Source organism: Schistocerca cancellata, chromosome 4 (assembly GCF_023864275.1).
Source record: "Schistocerca cancellata isolate TAMUIC-IGC-003103 chromosome 4, iqSchCanc2.1, whole genome shotgun sequence".
Classification (NCBI taxonomy): domain Eukaryota; kingdom Metazoa; phylum Arthropoda; class Insecta; order Orthoptera; family Acrididae; genus Schistocerca; species Schistocerca cancellata.
This window is the reverse complement of record NC_064629.1, coordinates 638,970,098-638,987,936: the sequence shown is the minus strand read 5'-3', so window position 1 is coordinate 638,987,936 and position 17,839 is coordinate 638,970,098. Positions and strand designations below refer to the sequence as shown.

The following is a 17,839-nucleotide window of genomic DNA, read 5'->3' as shown; positions in this document are numbered from 1 at the left end:
ATGTCTTTAGAAAGCTATTAGTGTAAACCTAAATTGGTATAAATTACAGGCATGTAACTTGAATAGTACATGAGTTATTGGAGGTCAAAGTACCATAAGTACTCCACAGTTACACGAAAAAACGGTAGCAGCATGCTTATAAATATATTTATTCGCCTATGTCTTTGTTTATATCCGATATATACTACTCATGAAGAAATTGGTCAATTACTTACTGTGTCTTAGAAAGCACAGAGACATTAGGCTACTAGCTTACTACTGTTCTATTCCTTTGACTTGTGTTTATTTAATTTGTTTATGTATTTAATAATGTGTGTTAGAGCGTGTTTATGGTCTAGCCATAGGAATATTTATTTAATTTAAAGTTATTTAAATGTAAATCCAGTATTTCGAATGTGTTTAATTATTTTTGTGAGTGTGCGTTGGCTTGAAGAAATGGCGGGAGCGCTGAGCCAGTCACAGCGCTCGTTAATAGGGAGACTGTATGGAAGTGGGGGAGTACGGGACTGGACACGAGAGGTGCTGAACGGAGAATCCTGGACAGTATGGCGCAACGGACGCACAGTCGCGGGAAAGGCTTGGAGACTGGAGCAGTTTGCACGTGGTCGCAAGAGATAGAAATATTTCGTAGTGCCGTCTTGTGAACTTGTGAGATTTTCGTGGCTTCTGCAGTGAAGACGTAGTAAGCGTTTAGAAGTTAATATCTCGTGAGCTATATTGTTGCTCATAGTAATTACATGAAGTAGGAATCTACTGTTTCCGTGTTATTCAACTTATATTTCATTTAATTGCTGGACCATCGACACCAATAAGTGTTTTACAGTAATAAAGGGCATTCTTAAAGATACTTCTGCTATCGTACTCATCATTTAAAGTCGTTAAAATAGTACCTGCAGAATTTATTTAATTACAATTTTTCATGTATAAATGTTCATGTTACGTTCAAAATTCGCAATTGCCGAGTGATAGGAACCTTCGACCATTCTATTCTTGTGTATATTCATATTGTATACTGTAGACTCAGCAGTATTTGGCTTGTGATGCGGCAACTACGTATCCCACCCCTAGACAACGAAACCAGCCAAAACTTTCAATATTTCAACTCTTGAGTCGGAGGGTATGTAGTTGAGGGCCACCACACCACATCATTTTATTTGAAAGCCCGCAAGGCCATACATCGTGACCAGACGCACCACAGGAAAGCATCTACCTACAACAACCTTCCGGAAGCAGCATAAAATTGTGACAAATGACACTAGAGTGGCCGTTACGAAATTAAGACGCCTCAAGGTCACACCCGCTCCCTGCAGTGCACAGTTGCGAAGCGCTGTTATTCGCCCGCTCTCAGAGCTTTGTTGCTACACTGTTGTCAGAGCAGGTCTGCGTCGCCAGCTGAATGTTCTGTGTTTTCGTCCAGTATCGTGCGTTCACGTGTGGTTTCGGCTTTCCGTCGGACGGTGCACTGACGTGTATGTGGGAGTGAGCAAAACTCAGAAGCAAGGGCCTGCGTAGAGTGCGAAAAGACATTCTAAAACAATCTAACATTGTTGTATCGAATATACTGAAGTTTTTTACTGATTTGGCTAACAGTGAAGAAACAAAGAATAACACAAACTTTGCTTAAGTTCATACAATGAAAACAAAACTTTGTGGCGTTTCGGGATCGACTGTATTCCATATTAAGAGTGCAGTTACGTCGTGAGAATCTAGATGTAAGCATGTGTCTTGATTCTGGAAGAAAATTTATTATCTCGCTCAGAGACCTCAATGCCTCGTCTTTTCCACTCACGTGGTTTTTGATTCAGAAAGTGTAATAGTGGACAAAAATATTTAATGGAATGCAGGCATTGCAGCTGCAAGAACGAAGTTTTTGATTCTGCTCATTAGAATGATTCTCCTTATATTCCTCCTCCCTCTATACAGGGTGATCAGAAACAGTCTGAAAAGCTTGTTTGGGTGTTGAAGGCGAGGTTGTGCTAAGAAATAATAAAATATGACACGTTCCGCTGTTCCCGAGTTATGTAGCATCGACTTTAGTCAAGCAGCCTGCCAGAGTCGGTGTCGCCAAACTTACTCTTCGTTTGGTTTCCTCAAACAGAACAAACGTAGCTTTTCCTCACTTTCCTTAAATTTATTACTTCCAAAAAAGACCCAATTTAATTGGTAATGAGCATTTCAACAAGTTGTAACTCAGGGACCCGCAGATGTCTGAGCATTACCGCATTTATCGCGTGCAAGTGCTTGAATTTGCGCGCGCAACGACCTGATTGTCAAACTTCGATGCTAAATTAATAGGAAACGACGCAACGTATCGAATTTTTTCCTTAAAAATTATTTCTCAGCACAACATCTCCTCCGACACCCTTCCATGCTTCTCAGGTGTTCCTGGCCACCCTGTATACTTTCCTTGTAGCGTCACGCGTCAGGCGGTATCTAATCTTGTGGTGGTCATAATGCTTTGACTCATTTGTATATTTAAACCTCCTTCGTTTTGCCGATAACATTGTACTGTTTGCCTCTAGTGTGGATAAACTCCTTTAGGAGGAGCGTAATATATCAAGTTTGAATGTTGATGTGAATACTAATTGCAACAATACTAAAATAGTGTATAATGCACACATGGAAAAGAAAGTAGTCGAATTATCCACTGAAAAAATGGAAATAGTTGAAAAGGAAATTTCGAAAGGGCCAAAACTGACCCAGATGTTGTTTATGATTTAAAAAAATGTAAAACAGTAAGAAATAATGTTTTGCAAGCATGTAATATTTAAACTTCCTGGCAGACTAAAGCTGTCCGTCGGATCGAGATTCGAACTCGGGTTCTTTATCTTTTACCGGCAAGTGCTCTACCGACTGAACTACCCAAGCACAACTCAGTACACCTCCTCGTCGCTTTATTTCCGGCGGTATCTCGTCTCCCACCTTCCAAACTTAACAGAAGCTCTCCTGCGAAACTGCGAGAGGCAAAGGTTCAGATTTCGTGTCTCGGACCGGCATACAGTTTTAATCTGCCAGGAAGTTTTATATCAGCGCACACTCCGCTGCAGAGTGAAAATTTCATTATGTAATATTTACTTTATACTGTTTTTGTACCTTTTACAGCTTACTCTTACAAAATATAATTAAAAGTTATTACAAAAAACTTATATTCAGAACTTATATTCACCGCCGTCACAGGTCCATACTGAGCAAAAAGTATCAGCATTTTGGATGAGGTATTCGCGGGAGAAGCTCGAATTCAAATTTGCCAGAGGACACGCTGTTTCGTCTTCAGCACTCGATTGTTTAAAATTTTTCTCAAAACTTAGACGCTTTTTGACGAGCTGCTTTCTTCTTCTTGAAGGCACTACTGCTGATTTACTTCACTGTTGATGGTTGCTTTAGTGTTCGCTGTCCAACTTCCCTGGCTTTTGTAACTTTTTAACTTCTACCAGTTCGAATTTATAAGGAGTAAACGTGATGGCCGTGGAACTGCCGTCTTTTTGACCTCCATTCGAGGTCGTCTTTTTGATTTTTGGAATGGGGATGACGTGATACACGCTTATCTTAGAATATATGGAACTCTGAAGACCCTCAAGTGTAGCTGATGACAGGGGAGCAGCCAGAACAGCCGAAGATGTTGACTAATTTGGATGAGGCTCTGCTATAACTTGTGGTTCCTTCACATCACATCTTTCTGTGTTGTCTAGAAAGATACGATTTCTTACTGTTTGTTTCTTTAACACCTCTTGATAGAAAGAGGAATGTAGGTAATTAGTTGTTTCTTAAATTTGTTCGGTATCTGAGAACATATTCTTGTACTGCTTGTTACTTTAAATTCATTGATTGCTGTTTGTGGTGTTGGCATCTAATACTGGGTCTGCTAAAGAGATCCATTGCATAGAAAGTACTGACAGCACGTGCATTCTTCCTTAACCAACTTTGAGACAACAGTTATGTAGGATATCGATTGTGCAATATCTGTAATTATTAATTTCTTTGACTTCAAGATGAGTAGACTTATTTTTCTCATTTTTTCTAAATTTGTAATCCAATAATATTCTGTGAACGTCATTTCCAAACCATTGTCCATTGGTATTATACAGGATCACTCAAAAGTCGTGTCCCACAGGACAAATAGGGTGACCAAAACTCCATCGTCAAACTTTCAGGGGTGGTGGTATGGACCAACACAGGAAAAAAATGTGGGCTCTAAAGTACATACTTCAAGAGCTATGAACACTTCGTATACTGTGAAAGAAATCTCTTCTAGTGCAATCTCTTTGGTTTCCATGTTTTGAGAGGTGGTAGCATGGACGAAAAAAAAAGTCTAGAAAACAAGGGCTGTGAAGTACATACTTTAAGAGCTACAAGAACTTTTCCTCTTCACTACTGTGAAACACATCTCTTCTACTGAACAAGTGCTCATAACTTAAGGTATGCATTTCAGAATCCATGTTTGTTGGACATTCTTTTCTTGTTTCATAGCTGTAGAAAAACAGAATACAGGCAAGAAGACACCAGAACAGGGCCTAATAACGTATTAAAACTATGGTTGAAAGAATGGGAAAAAAATGTTCTATAAATTATGTAATAACAGAATTGTTTCGGCACTGGGAAAAAAGAAAGTTCTGTAAGCAATACCATAACAGAATTATTTCGGAACACGACATGGAGGCTTTTTGCATACATGTGAGTTACATGTATAGTGTGTTTCCGTGGTAATGACATAAACGTCCAGTAATGATGAAGAGGCATAAATATATCATTTTTATATGGAGATCAGTGGGCGGATTTCTTTTAATTATATTAGTAAAAATCTAGACAGACATAGTATTCTAATATTTTTATTTGTCTCCCAGCTTTCACAAGGTGTACGTTATATTCCAAAAATATGGAGAACTGTTTCCTCAGAAACAGTGTAGACTTGAGCCATTCACTGACTATTCCCGTCTAGATGTTCACTGCAAGGAAAAAGAAGATTAAAATTTAACTTCCCGCGGACAACAGTGTCATTAGAGACGGTGCACAAGCTTGGTTTGTGGAAGGATAGGGAAGAAAATCGGCTCTGCCCTTTCATTGGGACCATCTCGGGATTCACCATAAGCGATTTACGGTAATCACTGAGAACCTAAATGTAGGTGACTAGACGATGATTTGAAAAGCCGTCTCCTTCAGTTCACTGTTTTACCACAACGCCACCTCGCTCGGTATGTTCACTACAGATCGGTGCTGATGATTGGCTCTGAGCACTATGGGACTTAACATCTGTGGTCATCAGTCCCCTAGAACTTAGAACTACTTAAACATAACTAACCTAAGGACATCACACACATCCATGCCCGAGGCAGGATTCGAACCTGCGACCGTAGCAGTCGCGCGGTTCCTGACTGAGCGCCTAGAACCGCTAGACCACCGCGGCCGGCCGGTGCTGATGATTCTTCTCTACTGTAGGCTGAGGATAGTCATCGGTCAACGCGTGACTACTGAGCCTATTAAACATTTTGTTTCTGGTGAGACATATTTTCATCGGAAAAAAGTGCATACACAGGAACATGGAGGTCGACCACTGAGCGGTTCAGTACTTAGAGGCTCAACACGATGCTAGGTTCCAAGGCGGCATCAGAGATCACACTTTCTACACCTACATTTGCGTTGATACTCCGCAACCAACTAGTGGAGTGTGGCGGCAGGCACCTTGTGAACCACTGTCACTTTCCCCCTCTCTTGTACTAGCTGAGAATAGTGCGCAAAAAGAATGATTGTTGAGCATACTTTGTATGACCTCGATTCTTTCTACAGGTTCAATCACATTAATGTGACCACCGTCTGTGTTCGACGTCAACGTGCGACAAGCACTTACAGGCGGTCGATGGTAGCACTAGCGGTGGAGGGTACATAAAGCGTGTCAGGGGAATGCGGAAAACAGTGTAGTCGTTGTCGTAATGCGTAAACGGAGTGATTTATCTATCATCCTAAAGAACAAGATCATTGGCTTTCGGGCCAAGGTTGGAAGCATTTTCGGACGGCTAAGTTCGTAAACTGTTCGCATGCCGCCGTGGTTAAAATATACCATGCATGGCAAAATAGCGCTATCCAAAACAGGCGCCGAGGCAACTGTGGTACACCACGGCCCGTAGCTGATAAGGGTGAATGACGGCTGCAGAGATGTGTACGGACGAATAGAAGTGCAGCTATTGAGCAACTGACCGCCAGATGAACCAAGAGGCCACCAACACTGCATCCTCAATGACCGATCAGCGACGTTGCTGTGTCTGGAGTCCTTTGCAGCAAGCGTCTGGTTCATTCAGCCTTGCTAACGTGTTCAACAGCGACGAAGGGTGGAATTTGGACGCCACTACCGCAGCTGGACGTCCACTGAGTCCTTTTCAGATGAATCACGTTTTATGTTCCAACGGACATATGCCCGTTGGTACATATGATCGTACAGTAATTGTCGCAAGGGCTCAGGCCGGAGGAGGCAGCGTTATGTTCTGGGGAATGCTTTCGTATCATTCCCTGGCGTATGTCGTCATTCTGAAAGGCACAATGGATCAACAAAAGCATAGTTTTATACTTGGGGACCATATCCACCTCTATAGGCAGTTTGTTTTTCCTCGGCAGGATGCCATCTGTTAGCAGGACACTGCAATGTGTCACATACCTCGCTGTGTACATGTTTGGTCCGAAGAGGACCAGGGTGAGTTTACCGTACTCCTCGGATTTAAACACTGTTCAAAAAGGTTCAAATGGCTCTGAGCACTATGAGACTTAACTTCTGAGGTCATCAGTCCCCTAGAACTTAGAACTACTTAAACCTAACTAACCTAAAGACATCACACGCATCCATGCCCGAGGCAGTATTCGAGCCTGCGACCGTAGCGATCGCGCGTTTCCAGACTGAAGCACCTAGAACCGCTCGGCCACTCCGGCCGGCCATGAATCCTCAGCCGAGAAACCTAGCACATCTGGCCACACCACTAGAGTCAGCGTGGCTCCATATCCCTGTCGGTACTTCCCGGAATCTCAGTGACTCTCATCCTGGGCATTCCTGCTGCAAAAGGTTGTTAGTCAAGCTTTTGACAGGTGGTAACATTAATGTGAGTGGACCATGTAATTTTACGTTAGTGTGTATTTTCAGAAGATGCACGTAATAGGTAGCAAATTATTGGCTGAGTCTTCTAGGAATGTATCCTCTCGGAATTTTGACAGTAAACCACATCGTGAGGCACAACGCCTTTCGTGCAGCGTATGCATCGGGTGCTAAATGAGTATCTCTGTTGCACATTCGCGCTTACTAAACGAAACTGTGACGAAACGCGCTTTTCTTCTGTATATCTTCTTTGTCGACACTATCAAACCTATTTGGTAAGAATTCGAGACGAACGAACAATACTAAATTATCAGTCGAAAGAGAGTTTTGTGAGCTACTTCCTTCGCGGGTGGACACTTTCTGAGGATTCTTCCAGTGACTCCAAGTGTTGGCTCTGCCTTACCTACTGTTAGTTTTATGTGACCGTTCCACTTTAAGTCGCTCTGTACGAATATTCTGAGATATTTAGTGAATGTGACTGCCCCCAGTCGTTTTTAGCAGCCGAAGTACCAGTGGTCTGTTAAGTAGATAGAAATCTGATCTCTTGTTCGTATCAGGCGTTATCTGAGTGCTTGCAGGCAGGAACGATATTCAGTTTCGGTGGCGCAGGAACAGTGAGAAATTACCTGTCTCGCGAGTCAAAGCGACATTGAAGACCCTTATAACAACACATTTACGCTTAGTTAAGCTCCATAAGCGATTATCAGATACTAAATTTACACAAGAACCTCTACAAATATGTTCACCTAATCGTCAATCTTCATAAATTCTCGAAAAACTAACGGAATTAGTTGAAAATAAGATCCACATTATTCGAGATTTACTTGCATTGTAAAGATATGAAGCACGCATAGTGACACTATGGCTAGGCCATGCAATTTTCAATGAACGGAGATCGACTCTTACAAAGGAACGGTCCGTTCCGACATGTCGAAACTTGCCCTGAAATTATACAGGAAGAATACATCGAAAAAAAACACAATGTCAAAATTTTAACTGCTAAGACACGCTACAGGTATTTAAAAAATGTTGAAAACTGTCATACTCGTAACTCAACAGGCGGCTGGAGAAATGTACACCCTTTCCGCAGTTGTTGCAGACAGCGCACGCGCAACACGGCAGGTGCCTAGCATTGATCGGCGACACATCGGTAAACAGATAACACGGCGCAACGCGATCGTAATTTTTCAAGTGAATTTCAGGTGATAGTTTCTCTGACGCAGTTGTTCATGCAATAGACACTTCACATTTTTTTGACGGCTAGGGAATAAAATAAAGTATTAAAAACCTATCATAAAAACCATGCTGTAGGAATCGTTGTAAAGTATCGCAAGTCAACAAATTCAAGTCCCGACTGACGGAAGTCGTCTGTAATGTAACATCACACACTGCCTTGATTTTCTTTTCTCTGCTAGTCACTTGTGTAACAATTACATTTGCAACAGTTTAGCTGTCTATATGAACTGCAATCTTTCAAAAAATCAATGATTTGAAACACTTTTGTACGGTTTAAATGCTATAATTTCGTGTGTATACGCGTGTATATACGAGTCTCTTGTCACGATTGCGTCTGCTTATTTGTCGATTCCGCGCTAGTCAAGAAAGACTGCAAACTGCTGTTATAAGTGGTTCTTCGTGCGGGAAAAATGAGTAACTTAAACATTTCTTAAAAAATACTTGCAGTGCACCTTAGCAAGTAAAATTTTGACAGTGCATTTATTTTGCGGTATTCTTGTCGTGTGAAAAATTTCAGGGTATGTTTCGACTGTCAGGCTGGACCATTCCCTTGTTAGATCCCCCGTTCTGTGTAAGTTTCTCGTTGATTTCGTTAGTCATTCGAGGCGAATACCAGGATAGTTTCTTAAAGAAGGCAATTCATTCTCCTTGCCTTCTCCTTACCTACACAGCCGAAAGCCAATCTTGGGATGATTGATCTGCAAAGGACACGACCAATTTTCTTCCAATCCGAGTTTGTGCTCTGTTTTGAATGATATCCTCATCGACGCGGCGTTTAACCGTGATCTTCCTTCCTTGCTTTTCCATGGTATATCTAAATCATTTCCGACGAATGCCGCGATAGTTTTTCAACCAAATTACTGTGATTTCTTCCTTAAATTCAGCTTAACCGATTTTTGCACTACCTTAACGCTAGTGGGACATTAAATTCTAAGTTGTTGTCATCTCTACAAAATTTTGAGCTTTCATACTTAAATTGATGCTAGTATATGGAAAAGTGATCAGTCCTTATGGCAATTATCTTTATACAGTAATTAATGTTGGGTATTTATGCAGCTTCTTACTTTAACCATCAATATACAGAAGATAATTAATTGAAAGAAATATAGTGAATATTATAAAGCGAAAAATGTGATTCAGGAGAGAACAGCAGTTCCGGAGCCAAAACTGAACATGGAAAACAGTGACTTTGAAAGTATATTCTCTAAATCTGCAAGACATGGCAAATATGTGATTCGTTTGTGGGCACAATAGATGAAGATGTAGCAGCGAAAAACTTACTAAGCTAACTGGATCGCCTGGTCGTGCATTATAGTAGGCGGTAGAACGAACAAGCCATAGAGGAAAACGACAGAAGGTACGAATCAGATTATGAAATATGTGTATTGCAAGTACGCTGAATGTTACGAAGTGACATGTAGGCATCTTAGCAATAGACAGAGAACCGGGACTACGAAGAAACGTGGGTAGAAAGTAGACCCATCCATTATATTAAGTCACTGAAAACATGATTCTCTTACTTGATGTCTTTCATATTCAGTGGTGGTGCGATTTAAATCTATACACTTAGTGGAAACCTACTGTTTCGTTGAAACTCACGGACAGATTAAACCTGTGTGCTGGACAGAGACTCGAACTTGGGACCTTTGCCTTTCGTTGGCTACCGACACTGAGGCACGACTCACGATCCCTACTCACACACCCGCTCTTACAGGAGTGCTAGTCCTTCAAGCTTCACAGGAGAACTTATGTGAAGTTTGGAAGGTCGGAGATGAGGTACTGGCGGAAGTAGAGCTGTGAAGGTTTCTGTGGTGTCACCGCCAGACACCACACTTGCTAGGTGGTAGCCTTTAAATCGGCCGCGGTCCGTTAGTATACGTCGGACCCGCGTGTCGCCACTGTCAGTGATGGCAGACCGAGCGCCGCCACACGGCAGGTCTAGTGAGACGTACTAGCACTCGCCCCAGTTGTACAGCCGACTTTGCTAGCGAAGCTACACTGACGAATACGCTCTCATTTGCCGAGACGATAGTTAGCATAGCCTTCAGCTACGTCAATTGCTACTACCTAGCAAGGCGCCAGTATCATTTAATATTTATCTATGGATGCCTGTACCGTCAGACCGATGTTCTCCAATTGTGGATTAAAGTTAAGTATTCTACCAGTTACTCTTGTTTTGCTAGTCTTATTTCTCTGACCTGTTCCAGACCTCACGCCAGCCTGCGTGAGCTTAATCGCGTGCCTTTCGGCTTCCTCCAAACTCCGTGAATTGGCTCCTGCCAATTCACAACAGTTTCAAATGGTTCAAATGGCTCTGAGCACTATGGGACTTAACATATCAGGTCATCAGTCCCCTAGAACTTAGAACTACTTAAACCTACCTAACCTAAGGACAGCACACACATCCATGCCCGAGGCAGGATTCGAACCTGCGACCGGAGCGGTCGCGCGGTGCCAGACTGAAGCGCCTAGCGCAGGTTCGAATCCTGCCTCGGGCATGAATGTCTGTGATGTCCTTAGGTTAGTTAAGTTTAAGTAGTTCTAAGTTCTAGGGGACTGATGACCTCAGAAGTTAAGTCCTATAGGGCTCAGAGCCATTTGAACCATTTGAAGCACCTAGAACCGCTCGGCCACACCGGCCGGCGTGTGAGGGTTTGTTGTGAATCGTGCTTGGGTAGCTCAGACGGTAGAGCACTTGCATACGAAAGGCAAACGTTCCAAGTTCGAGTCTTAGTTCTAATCTGCCAGGAAGTTTCATACCAGCGCACACTCCACTGCAGAGTGAAAATTTAATTCTTCTGTTTCGTTGCCAACAGCAGGATATGTACACACTCTCCATGTCCTTCAACAGTGAGATGCTTCTGTTGTCCGATAACTTTTGGGGTTCGAGATCTGGGATTCCTATTAACCAAGCATGTATATACACTCCTGGAAATTGAAATAAGAACACCGTGAATTCATTGTCCCAGGAAGGGGAAACTCTATTGACACATTCCTGGGGTCAGATACATCACATGATCACACTGACAGAACCACAGGCACATAGACACAGGCAACAGAGCATGCACAATGTCGGCACTAGTACAGTGTATATCCACCTTTCGCAGCAATGCAGGCTGCTATTCTCCCATGGAGACGATCGTAGAGATGCTGGATGTAGTCCTGTGGAACGGCTTGCCATGCCATTTCCACCTGGCGCCTCAGTTGGACCAGCGTTCGTGCTGGACGTGCAGACCGCGTGAGACGACGCTTCATCCAGTCCCAAACATGCTCAATGGGGGACAGATCCGGAGATCTTGCTGGCCAGGGTAGTTGATTTACACCTTCTAGAGCACGTTGGGTGGCACGGGATACATGCGGACGTGCATTGTCCTGTTGGAACAGCAAGTTCCCTTGCCGGTCTAGGAATGGTAGAACGATGGGTTCGATGACGGTTTGGATGTACCGTGCACTATTCAGTGTCCCCTCGACGATCACCAGTGGTGTACGGCCAGTGTAGGAGATCGCTCCCCACACCATGATGCCGGGTGTTGGCCCTGTGTGCCTCGGTCGTATGCAGTCCTGATTGTGGCGCTCACCTGCACGGCGCCAAACATGCATACGACCATCATTGGCACCAAGGCAGAAGCGACTCTCCTCGCTGAAGACGACACGTCTCCATTCGTCCCTCCGTTCACGCCTGTCGCGACCGCACTGGAGGCAGGCTGCACGATGTTGGGGCGTGAGCGGAAGACGGCCTAACGGTGTGCGGGACCGTAGCCCAGCTTCATGGAGACGGTTGCGAATGGTCCTCGCCGATACCCCAGGAGCAACAGTGTCCCTAATTTGCTGGGAAGTGGCGGTGCGGTCCCCTGCGGCACTGCGTAGGATGCTACGGTCTTGGCGTGCATCCGTGCGTCGCTGCGGTCCGGTCCCAGGTCGACGGGCACGTGCACCTTCCGCCAACCACTGGCGACAACATCGATGTACTGTGGAGACCTCACGCCCCACGTGTTGAGCAATTCGGCGGTACGTCCACCCGGCCTCCCGCATGCCCACTATACGCCCTCGCTCAAAGTCCGTCAACTGCACATACGGTTCACGTCCACGCTGTCGCGGCATGCTACCAGTGTTAAAGACTGCGATGGAGCTCCGTATGCCACGGCAAACTGGCTGACACTGACGGCAGCGGTGCACAAATGCTGCGCAGCTAGCGCCATTCGACGGCCAACACCGCGGTTCCTGGTGTGTCCGCTGTGCCGTGCGTGTGATCATTGCTTGTACAGCCCTCTCGCAGTGTCCGGAGCAAGTATGGTGGGTCTGACACACCGGTGTCAATGTGTTCTTTTTTCCATTTCCAGGAGTGTAGTTCTCAGTCCTCTATGTCTGAAGATTTTTGAAAAGATATTTCACGAACTAACCATTCTCCGCCAGATAGAAATACTATAAGGAAAAAATGTGGAGGCACAAGGAAAAACATTAAGTAGAACCTTCAGGTCAGAAGTTCCGAAACATGAAATGAGAACATACATTCGAAGTAGCAAACGCTTGAAAGTAGTGGATTACTATAGTTACCAGCGTCCAGTCAAAGTCATCTTCCTCATCGTTTGTCCAGCCACAGAACCCTGCTTCGAATGAGCAGTGCCCTCTGCATTCCGTGCCTGGCTTCAGAGCGACGTTGTCGAGAGCGACGTAGCCCCGGAAATGGCGGTACGTGTCTGTCGGCTCCCTTGCTAGCGCCTCGAATACAACCTGCAAAATTACACGTTTTTTTTTAGTAACATAACTTTGAACGAATTTCTTGTGAAATACACCTGAGATACATTTAGCTCGAGCTCATTTTGAAATGGTTCATTAGTCAATCTGTAAGAAACATGTTAAAACAGCAAGCTACATTATTACATCTGGATATTAAGTAGTCACGTCTAAATACAAGTTAACTGTTGTGTTTCGAAGTGAAATGGAAAATCTAATAACCAGCGCATCATGAATCGTTACTGCTGTCTTTTCTGCTGGACTTTTTGATTAGAAAACAAAGACAAACGTTAACCATTAATAATACATTGAAGTACACTATCTGATCACAAGTATCCGGACAGCTGCTACTGAACATTAATAAGGGGTGAGTCAACCATGACGACTTGAACTCTGCTGGAAACGCTTTCAATGAGGTGTTTGAATGTCTTTGGAGGAATGGCAGCCCATTCTTTCTCAAGAGCTGAAACCACAGAAGATAATGATGTTGGACGCTGCGGTCTTCCGAAACGAGTAAACAAGACGAAAATGTAACACAGGATACACAGAGGTAGTATGCTATGAAAAGCTGTACTGGTAGCACAATGAAAAATGATAAAACTCCATTGTTAGGCACTTGCAATGCTCCCAATTCAATCCGTATACCTAAATTAACAATAATTTTTTGTATGTCGTGTAAAAATTGTTTCAAAAAGTACGAATAGATAATTGAATATTTGTGCAAGTTTAGGCAGCAGATGAGAACAGTGTATAATAACCAGATCTGGGTATTATAGCCATACATAGAGGTACACCAGTATTCAGACACTTTCACATAGGAGGAAAATAGTGACATAGTTTTATACGCTGAGCGTTCACATCCTTCTGAGTGGCACCTGGCGATACTGTCAGTTAACTGTGCTATGGTCTTCTCCTGGCACTCTACTTACCAAGAGCAATAGATTAGAAGCGCACGGAGCTATATCTGGATATTGGCACTGTTAACGAACTCGTACAATATTTTATACGTTGGATGCTAACAAGATTTGGAGGCTTGTTGGGAACTGATGGCCAACCGCCCGAAGATTACTTGTAAACGCGTTGATGTGGTACGCGTTCCGAGTACATTGCAGGAACATATGGTTTGGATCGTCTTCCTCTCCGCAAACACAAAGAGGGGTGGCGCTTAGCTCGAGCAGATAGTGGTGTGTGTTGAACTTCAGTGATTAAATTTCAGTTATAACCGTCGTGAAGCCCTTCTATGTTTGTGTCTTATTAAACCATGGTACTCTTTCAATCGATGGATGAATTAGTTAAGTAGAGACTGTCTTTGATTTTAGATATCCTCGACCATTCCTCTTCTTAGTCCGATAACAACTGCTTTCTGAGCATGGGTATCATATCTGTGAGAGTAAGGTGATCATATTTAATAGCTCTATGTAAAGATGCTTACTTTGCTGGGACATCTGCTTGTAAATTTGCAGTTATCCCAGAGTGGCGTTTCATCTATACCATCACGATGTTGTGATAGTTCCGCTGCATCCGAAACACAACGTCGACAATTGCTGCAACTATGGGGTTGGTACAACTATTATGATGATTTATAATCAGTTGTACAGCTGACATATTGTCAGAGATTATGATTATTCTGTCTGCTGTGGTCGTCGATGTGAATAGCAGGGCTTCCAAAACGGCAATCAGCTCGGTTGTCAAAATAGTGGAGTGTGTATCCAGCTTGCAGAGGCTTTATCATTTGCTCCGGGATACCCAATAGGTACTACCAGCTCCGTCACTAGAGCTGGACAAATCTGTGCCAGTATGAACCACCCGCGCATCTTGATAGTGAGACAGGAATTCCATTGCTGTGCTATTGTTGGGTCCTGGTTTTGAAATGTTAAAATAGTTCTGGCATCGATCTGCAGAGTCGACGTTTCGTATGGCCTGTTTTAAAGCGGTATAAGAGGACTTTCCCACACCTTGTGCGTTAATGCCTGCATCTGCATATATTCAGTCACGATGGGTAAAGTTGCTCATTCATGAGTTGCGCGGGGTGGCCGCCGGGTCTTGGCGCATTGACAAGGTTCGCGTGGCTCTCCCCCTCGGAGGCTCGAGAGTCCTCCCTCGGGCATGGGTGTGTGTGTTGTCCTTAGAGTAAGTTCGTTCAAGTTAGATTAAGTATGGTGTAAGCCTGGGGACCGATGACCTCAGCAGTTTGATCCCATAGGAACTTATCACCACCACTTATTCATCCAATATCGTCCGCTCACACAGTAGTATGTTAATTCCTGGATATTTTCGAAAAGGGGCCCATATTCGTCAAGAAAGGGCTGCAGAAGAAATTTCTTGCAAAAAAATATTCGTCATAGCTTTAACGGTGGTTCATTCGCTTCAAGCAGTAATACGTTGGTCGGTGTTAACATGAACGGCCCAGTAACTATACGTAAGGCTTTGTACTTCATAGTGTTGTGCCTTTGAGGCGTGGTGCCTGACGCTGCTTCGTAGCACATCTGTCCATAGTCAAAGCGTGTACTTAGTAGGCCGGCCGCGGTGGCCGAGCGGTTCCAGGCGCTGCAGTCCGGAATCGCGCGACTGCTACGGTCGCAGGTTCGAATCCTGCCTCGGGCATGGATGTGTGTGATGTCCGTAGGTTAGTTAGGTTTAAGTAGTTCTAAGTTCTAGGGGACTGATGACCTCAGATGTTAAGTCCCATAGTTCTCAGAGCCATTTGAACCATTTTTTGTACTTAGTAGAGACCGGTACAAAGTTTCGCTGTCCGCCGATCAGAGTCCAACCATACTCCAGTCGTAGCTCTGATAAGACTGCATACGTTTTCACATATAGTAATGATATGTCGGATATTATGAGCCCATCTTAGTTTATTGTCGGTAATCATCCCAAGGTGTTGTGTTGTTTTCGCAACTGGAAAATTATGTTGTTCCATTTGCATTGTTTGGGGAAGTGGAATGCTGTGGCGAGTAAAGATAATTAGAGTAGACTTACTATCACATATTTCGAGGCCATTTTCTGTACACCACTCACGCAGACGCATGAGAGCAGTGTCATATTCAGTAGGCGGGACTAAAGAGTACAGTCTTCGAAACTGGTGCATACGTCGTCTGCTATTATAATGTTTGGATGTCACTGCCAAAGATGTCATGAAGGTCTGCAGTACAGAGATTGAATAATAAGGGAGCCAAAGGCCTCTGGGAGTCCTCTGATAGTTTCTCTAGGTCCTAGTGTAGTTCCGTATTGCACAATATTGGCTTCCTATTGCTCAGGAAGCTTAAGATATTACGGACGTGTGGCTATGGAATCTGAAGTTTCTCCAGTTTTTTCTCTAAGACTGTCAAGATGACGTTGTCGTGTGCTTTCGTCGAGTGTATGAACGTAACTATCATATAAGTAATCAGAGAGAAATTTAGCTGTATATCAGTATCTAAACGTAAAAGTATTTCAGTTGTCCCTTTTTCTTTGCGAAACCCAAGTTGGTTTTTCAATAATATTTTTTTGTTTTCACGTCACCAATCTAAGCGCTGCTTAATAATCCTTTCAATTACCTTCATCTAACACGGTTGTAAGGTAATAGGCCGACACGGCTCGGGTTTATCACATCTATTTCCAGATTTGTGGATGGGGACGGCACGACATGTTTTCAGCTAGTTGATTTGAGTCTTTTGAGTCCATACGCTATTATAAATATTGAGCAGTATCGGTTTACCTTTGTGTGGGGTCTGTCAGAGCACTGGGTTCAAAAATGTTCAAATGTGTGTGAAATCTTATGGGACTTAACTGCTAAGGTCATCAGTCCCTAAGCTTACACACTACTTAACCTAAATTATCCTAAGGACAAACACACACACCCATGCCCGAAGGAGGACTCGAACCTCCGCTGGGACCAGCCGCACAGTCCATGACTGCAGCGCCCGAGACCGCTCGGCTAATCCCGCGCGGCAGCACTGGATAATCAAGACAATCCGCACCAGGTGCAGTACCCTAGCCTTGGGAGAGCGCAACCTGGAGTTTTACCAGCGAAAAGAGCTGTGTAGTTATACTGTTCTTCTCTTCATTTTTCGCCTCGTCTTCCTTGTCCGTTACGTCAGGTGGGGCTATTACACACTACAACGATTCTAACAGTTCGTCGGATGGTGGAGTTGAGTGTATACCCTTTGTCAGAGCGTTTTTTAATGCCTCTTATGACATTCCAGACCCTTGTTAATTGTGTTTCTTTGTAGATCGCAGTGCAGGAATTTTTCGACGACTTTCTTTTCTTGCAGTTGCAAATTTTCTTGGCTTACGCTTGTGCCTTTTTGAGAGCAATAAAGTTCGTGTCATTAGAGAGATTTTTGTATTTTATAATGCCTCCCTGCGTTCCTCGAGGACTGTGTCACATTCTGAATCCACCAACAGGGTGATGGCCTGTCAGGAGTCCGCTCAAGTCCTTTTTGAGGTATCAAGACTTCCGCTGCTTCATTGATAGGCGATAACAGGACACCATAGTCTCTTTCTGGATCGCCAGTTTCAATGATCTATTTCAGTTTTTCTTCCAGTAGTGTTTCGTATAGGTTCCAGTTGACTTTGTTTGTGTTCCATTTTCGGCTGATTACGAGTTTGACAGTCCCCCTATTTTGATCATTTATTATAATTTGAATTGGCAAGCGATCCGAACTTAAAGTACCCGGTATCACTTCGCATGTTGTTCCGGTAGACAGTGCAAGGGATGCTATGCTCAAGTCTATAGCCGATGGTATTTCATTTGGTCGGACTGTTCGTGTTGGTGAGCTATCATTTAATTCTAAAAGAGTTTACGAATCTAATAGA

At 43.7% G+C, this 17,839-nt stretch overlaps 1 protein-coding gene across 2 annotated transcripts in view; it reads right to left on the bottom strand.

Moving 5' to 3' along the window:
- Positions 1 to 17,839, bottom strand: part of LOC126183235 (MAM and LDL-receptor class A domain-containing protein 1-like) — a 433,083-nt gene that overhangs the window by 194,337 nt on the left and 220,907 nt on the right. For both annotated transcript variants that reach the window (XM_049925025.1, XM_049925024.1), the window contains exon 7: positions 12,863 to 13,039. In XM_049925025.1, the coding sequence (XP_049780982.1) occupies positions 12,863 to 13,039 (177 nt within the window). The remainder of the gene's footprint in view (positions 1 to 12,862; positions 13,040 to 17,839) is intronic.